This window comes from Clarias gariepinus, chromosome 13 (genome assembly GCF_024256425.1).
Source record: "Clarias gariepinus isolate MV-2021 ecotype Netherlands chromosome 13, CGAR_prim_01v2, whole genome shotgun sequence".
Classification (NCBI taxonomy): domain Eukaryota; kingdom Metazoa; phylum Chordata; class Actinopteri; order Siluriformes; family Clariidae; genus Clarias; species Clarias gariepinus.
The window spans coordinates 7,320,172-7,327,152 of record NC_071112.1 but is presented as its reverse complement, the minus strand read 5'-3'; the positions used below and the strand labels follow the sequence as shown (position 1 = coordinate 7,327,152).

The 6,981-nt window shown below is 38.6% G+C and overlaps 1 protein-coding gene across 1 annotated transcript in view; it reads left to right on the top strand.

Moving 5' to 3' along the window:
- The first annotated feature begins 4,189 nt into the window (after positions 1-4,189).
- The window catches only part of fmn2a (formin 2a), a 49,398-nt gene continuing 46,606 nt past the window's right edge, over positions 4,190-6,981 (top strand). The window contains exon 1 of the mRNA XM_053510054.1: positions 4,190-6,311. Coding sequence (XP_053366029.1) covers positions 4,190-6,311 — 2,122 coding nt within the window. The remainder of the gene's footprint in view (positions 6,312-6,981) is intronic.

Here is a 6,981-nt window from a genome sequence, read left to right as displayed (position 1 = left end):
TATTTGCTTAGTTTTTTTTTTTTTTTGACAGTTTAGTAAAAATAAATAAATAAATAAATAAATAAATAAAAACGCATGTCAGCGTTACTGGCTGAACTTTCATTGCCCTCTGGTGGACACATTGTGATCTTACAGGTCACTCATTTCCTGTGTTTCAATAAAGGTATACCAGGATAGATCTTCCACTTTCCTAAAATACGCTTAACACAAAGGCAGTTAATGTTTGCTCATTTTGGCTCTAAAATAAATTATCGTATGGTGCTATGATGCATTCATATATATATATATATATATATATATATATATATATATATATATGAATTTAATATTTTAAAACCCTTAAATCAATTAAAAACATTGCCAGATTTCTTGCATTCTTTTTTTTTTTATTTTCATTCTTATTCTAAAACAACAAAAGGACAAAGATTTTAATTATATAATTATTATAATTTTTTTTTTTTGCAATGAATACTCACACAGATTGGATCACTTCCTGTTCTTAATTACTTTAATATAATAGCAGCTATAAATGTCTGACTTTCTCTTGACATTAACGAGACACAAACAGCTTTACATAGTTAAACTATAAAGCACAAACTCTTCTGTCCTGAAAGCCTTTCAGCGACTTAGTTCCAGCTTTAATTCTGACTGTTACAAAGCGCTGGACACTAGAGACTCCTTTCATAAATGTAAATAAACATCTGACAAAAAATTGATTAATCATTAGACTATTATTTTTATTTTTTCATTTTTTACAAAAAAAAGTGTCTACTACGCAAGTCTCTGTAACTAGCTTTTACCATAGAAAAGATTTTCCTTCCTTTAATGTGGAAACGTGCCTCCTCTTGCTAAAGCAGCACTTCTGTCAAATTTTCATTATTGGGTGTAATTACTGGTGTAAATGCTGGTGCTTTAGTATAAATTGAGCTAATTGTGGAAGTTTTTCCTTTTTTTTATTTGTTCAGAATAAAATCCACATTTTGACACCAAGCCTAGTTTGATTTGTGTGTACAGTTAAAACTCTGTATGGTGTATATGTGTGTGTGTGTGTGTGTGTGTGTGTGTGTGTGTGTGTGTGTGTGTGTGTGTGTGTGTGTTTGAGATTGAGAATGAGAAAAACAGATATTACTCATGGTCTGGTGTAATAGAGGAGCCCATGTGATGGGAAGCTTTCCTTCATGTGACCGAAGACAGAACTCAGCAAAAGGAGCGTCACAAATACTTGTTTTGTGTTTCGACTCCAGTCAGGATGGATGTTTGACTGCAGAGGATGCTGTTTGTTTCCTTTTTTCCTCTCCCTGTTTATCTTCTTCTCGTTTAGGTGGCTGAAGTAAAGGTTGCGATCAGCTGTTTAAAACGGTGAGTTGATCATACGTGGCTTTAAACACATAGAAAGTCAATACAAGTTGTTTTTTTACTTTGCTTACATGGTTTTAATCATTAAGACTGTAATGTCAGGTTTTTAAATGTCAGGCTCTTCTATAATCTTAATGTGGTGTTCTTATGAAAATAATGTCTTGTTTCACTTGCGTTGTAAATTCCCATTAATTACCATCTTTATTTATAGTGATTATTTTTACTATTATTATTATTAATAATAATAATAATAATAATAATAAATATAGCACATGTGATAAGTGCTTACTGACTGAAAATTGGTGTTCGAGTCAAACCAGGAATTTTGCAGAATAACAGAACACATTTTTGGAAACCTCCTTTATTACTCTATATAACCCCCTCCTACACTAATGCATTGATCCCAGTGTTTCATTATTGCTTGGATACCATTAAGATTTCTCGGGTCAAGCACCATGATCAGACTCCCTGTATTTGCATTTGCGATATGCATTTCACTGCACATCACTGTGTATGTGACAAATAAAATTTAAATTTGAAGTTGAATTTGCTTCACATCTGAAACACTGGCCTCTCAGGAACTCCATTAGAGGTGTAAATGGCCTGGTGCGGGGTCAGGACTGTACGGGGGGTGTGGCAATAACTCCCAGCCGATTCCTGTAATGTATAAGTGGTGATGGTGAATTTGTGTGCAGCCTTTATTTACCAGAAATTTTATCCCAGTTTGACGCCACTCTTATCATTTGTGTATGGCAGGTGAAACAGTATAATAATTCTTCAGATTTTAATAGATAAACATAGGGTTCTTACTTTTCTGTAAGACATTTTGCTAATTTGCCTTAAATTGATGTGGAAGAAAAGATTATTTTAACATGATAATAAAATTACATTAATTTATTCAACAACAGTTTGTTGTTATTCAGAACTTGTTAATTCATTTTCCATAACAGCAGCTTCGACGTTAGTGTGCTTTTGTGTCAAGTGAATGTTTTAAGTGAATTGCTGATGCACTTGTTCTAGTGTATTTTTGTTTCTGTAATAAAAGGGAACTTTTGTATGTAAAACTTCACATAATCTAAAACTTATTTTGAAAGATAACATCTGAAAAAGTGTAACTAGAATTTTTTTTTGTCAAGTAAAACACCCTTACTTTGATTAAAAAGTGATCTGGACATAATATTTTGTCATTTTAGTTCAATTCAGTTTTATTTAGCACTTTAGACACTGATCATCATCACAAAGCAGCTTTACAGAACAAAAAAAAGTCTGGAAATAAGTTTTAAAAAGAACAATAAGAGGAAAAAAACTGTTTATACCAGAAAAGCAAGTCAAGGGTAATGGTGGCAAGGAAAAACTCAGTGTGATGCCAATAGGAAGAAACCTTGAGAGAAACCAGACTCATAGGTGATAACGGATAGAGATGGCAGGGATTGATTTGCGGTGATACTGTAATATTGCTGCGTGACTGAGCGTTCGGTATAATAGGAAAAATGGGCATTTGCGCCTTTTAAGATTTTTGTGACTCAAATAAATGAGGCACAAAATATTTTATATTAGTGTGTAATATTTTTGCATTGTATGCACAAAACAAATTTTGTTAAAACTCGACAAAATGGATTTATCTTGTTTTGCAAGATTTTTTTCTTTTTCTTCTCTAAAGAATAGACAACATAAGACATGTACAGTTTTCTGTAGATGATCTTCATTAAGCTATCTAGCAGGCATGGATTGAGTATTTGACACAGAGGACTGCCGACGCCTTTTTTGACTCTATGCCCAACCAGATGCAGCACATTTTGACGTATATACAGTAATACAAAATATTTATTATTGTATACAAATTATACTGCAAAAATAACTCATAACTCATGATTATCATAATCTTTAAAATATGAGAATGTTATAAAAAAAATTTCACTTTTGTCTCAATAATTTGCCCACTATTGTATGGTCTTGTCTTTACACTTGCCAGATTAATAAGGCACATCACTGTGGTATAAAGATTTTATCATTATGTACTTTGCCATTACAGGAGAATAGACAAGGCCTGCTTTACTTTTAATAAAGTTGCATATGTCATGTCAGTATGAGTGATGAGAAATGATGTAATATTCCTTATCTGTACTGTTCATTTGTGTGAGTCCGTGATGTTTAAATCTCACCATTCTCCGGTTTATGCGAGCAATCTAGGAGCTCACATGATGTACACACACACACACACACACACACACACACACACACACACACAGCCACAAACTCCTTTCTATTTATTCTCATTTCAGATCACAGGAGGACTCACCAGATGCCACATAGCTCATCTACTTATGGCCTTAATTCCTGTCCGATGTGTTTCAACAATTACGTCTGACATACTGCTTTAATAATCCTGTTTAAATAGCATAAAGAACGGCATGGTTGTGGCTTCATTACTTTTGCCTGGGGCTTTCATATGGCATTCATGTGACATGCTCTTGTTTTTTGTTTAAAAGGAAAAAGAGACGGGTCCAGGCATTAGAGTCTCCACTGGCTTTTTATTTTTCCTTCTTCCTCACGGACTGAACAAGTGAACATTCATCCCCAACAACACCTCTGTAAAAGGTAGAGAGAAAGAGAGAAACTAGAGCTCAGTTTACATGAATACAGTAATACTGCACTAATGTAAAACATGAGCGTTTTTGCATAATTAACTGCACTGTACAGTACATAGCTATATATTTTCCGATCATTACGTAACCCTTTAACTCTCCGCTTGTTTTTTTGAGCTGAGGATTCTCTGACTGCGCTACTTTGCAATATGTGTATATACAGATGTGTCTGTTTTGTGTGATACAGGATGCAGACCTTCCAGACCATAGAGACCCAGTTTCCCTTGTTGCGTGAGATCTTCCACCCTTCTCCTTTCAGCCACCAAGAGAGAGACCGGAGAAAAAGCAGTCTCACAGGACTTATCAGAAAGCAAAAAGAACTCCAAAGAGTGTCTGATTCTAAGCTCCAGTCACGTAGGGATTTACTGGGTCACCCTAAGCATCCGCGGTCCAGCCGGTCATCCAGCATCCCAGGATGCGAATCGCCCAATCCTGCTCACGCCCGAGTGAGAGAAAGGAATCAAAAAGGAGAGGGAGAAAATTCAAAAGAGAGAAATGAAGATCCACCCCCCTTCATGTCTTCCCTCGTTGCGTCACAGGTTACATCATCGCAACAGCTGCTCGCAACCACAAAGAGAAAGGGTGAGGGATTACAGTGTGAGGGACAGAAAAAGCCAGAGAGTGTGAAGCAAAAATGGCACAGAGAGACTAAGCAGGAGAGGCAGAAAAAGCAGCCATGTCAACCAGAGAACAGTCATGCACAGTATGGCCTGATCGCTAAAGGGGTTCGCTTGCTGAGGAACATGGGTAACCAGGAAGCCAAGCAAAAGAAGGCAGGTACATCCAGGACAGAGTCCACCACAGACAGTCATGGATTTGATTACAAAGAAGCAGAGGGTTCCAGAAAGATAAAGAAGTCTCAGGACAAAGTTGGGAAATCATCTGCTGATTTGGCTGAGAAGAAATCCAAAACTGAGAGCTCCAGGAGTTCGGTCTTCTCGAACATAAACATCCGGAAGGGATTTCCCCGGAAGGCAGCATCCAGGAAAGACATGGGGTTTGAAGAAAATAATCGTGGAAGTAGTCTTGGTGATGGTAGCATTTTAAAGGAGGATATAGGAAGCATTTTACCTGACAGTGATCCGGAAAAGAGTGAGCACGTTCCACGAAGTGGACAGCCATCTGTGGATATGGGTATGGAAGATGGGATAAAGGACAGCAGCAATTCTGGGTCTGAAACTGATCTCTGTAGCTTTCATTCAGCCTCTGAGAATCAAGATATGTTGACGGATATCCAGAAGACCATAGGCCTGCAGCAGTGGTGCAAAGGAGCAGGGGAACAAAAATGTCCAGACGTAGGGACACCTGAGATGATCCAGGACCTGGAGATTGGAGTAAAAAGTAAAGATCAACCTCAGATAGATTTGACTTTGATGGAATCTTTGTCCTCCACTGCAGATGCAGATTCAGAAAATATACCAAGAAGTTTTCAGTGCTCCGGTGGCACCAAGATTTTCCATAACCATGTAGTCACACATGCTACCAAAACAGAAAGTGACTTTGACATTCAAACTAGCGTGATGACTAGTGCAAAACCAGAAACTAGCCAAAACAATCAGACTAATTTAAGCAAAGGAACCAGTATCGCAAGCATCCAGGACACGTTGACAACAAGCACGTCCTTTGAGAGCGCTGACGAGCATCTGGAAGAAGATTCATCTTCCTCATGCCCAATTGAGGAGGATCTCCAGGGAAACATTACCTTGTCTCAGAGTTTGAATATTAGCAGTAGCTGTAATGAGCAGCTTACTGGCCCAGGAACAACAGTCAGGCAGGTGACTTTCATGTCTCAGAAGAGTGTCAGCACTGTGGATCTCATTATGACATCTGACGAGGAGCACAATGTCTTCATGGATGGCACAAGGCACAGCAGTTCTACTCAGAAAAGGAGGAAAAGTACTGGTACTTCAATTACGCCATGGCTGTCAGAGAGCATTGTGGATCCAGGATCACAACCTCACAGAACCTTGAGTCCTGGGGTCAAACCATACCCTACCATCCACCCATCTTATGTGAAGACCACTACTAGGCAGTTGTCTTCTCCTCCACAGTCACCTTATGCCACTCCTGCTGAAAACCCTATGCGTCTACGCAAACTTAGCCAAGACCTCAGCTTGAGTCAGGGGTCACTCGGTGTTGAGCGATGGAAGACAAAGAGACAACGTTCCTGCAGCATTGCCAGCCCAGCAGGTTTCTATGGTAGTTGGTATCAGGATCTAGACAGGTTTCCTGAGCTTTTCCACAGAGAATTTCACTCTTTCAGAAATCAGCAACCAACAGCTAGAAGCACATTTCAAGATGTATTCCTAGGTGAGATGGCTCTTGGTACTAGATTACTAGATGAATGAGTAAGTTGCAAGATAAAACACTATTGAGTTCAGGATATTGTCTGTTTTCCCTCTTTACGTGTGGGTTTCTTTCAGGTTCTTTACCCACTCGCCTCTTTCCAAAATGTCCAATGAATTCCAAATCCAAATCCAAACCTGACAAGGTTAAAGCAATCAAATAGTTTCAATTCTAGGTTGGTTTTGGTAACTTTTTCTCCTTACAATTATTTATTAATAATAAATTAATTATTAGTTATTAATGTTAGCCAATATTTATCCTATATAGCATGCAATCAGGCGGCACGGTGGAGTAGTGGTTAGCACTCTCACCTCGCACCTCCAGGGTCTGGTTTCGGTTCCTGGCCAGGTTCGATTCCCGTCTCTGTGTGCATGTGCACGTTCTGCCCGTTCTTGGTGGGTTTCCTCCGGATACTCCGCTTTTCCCCCCCAAGTCCAAAGACATGTAGGTTAGGTTAATTGGCGTTCCCAAATTGCACGTAGTGTGTGAGTGAGTGTATGTGTGTGTGCTCTCTGCGATTGATTGGCACCCTGCCCAGGGTTTACCCCGCCTTATGCCCTAGTCTCCTCTCTCTCTCTCTCTCTCTCTTTGAGAGAGACCCAGTCTGCTACCATTTCCGCTTCTGATTTCAAAC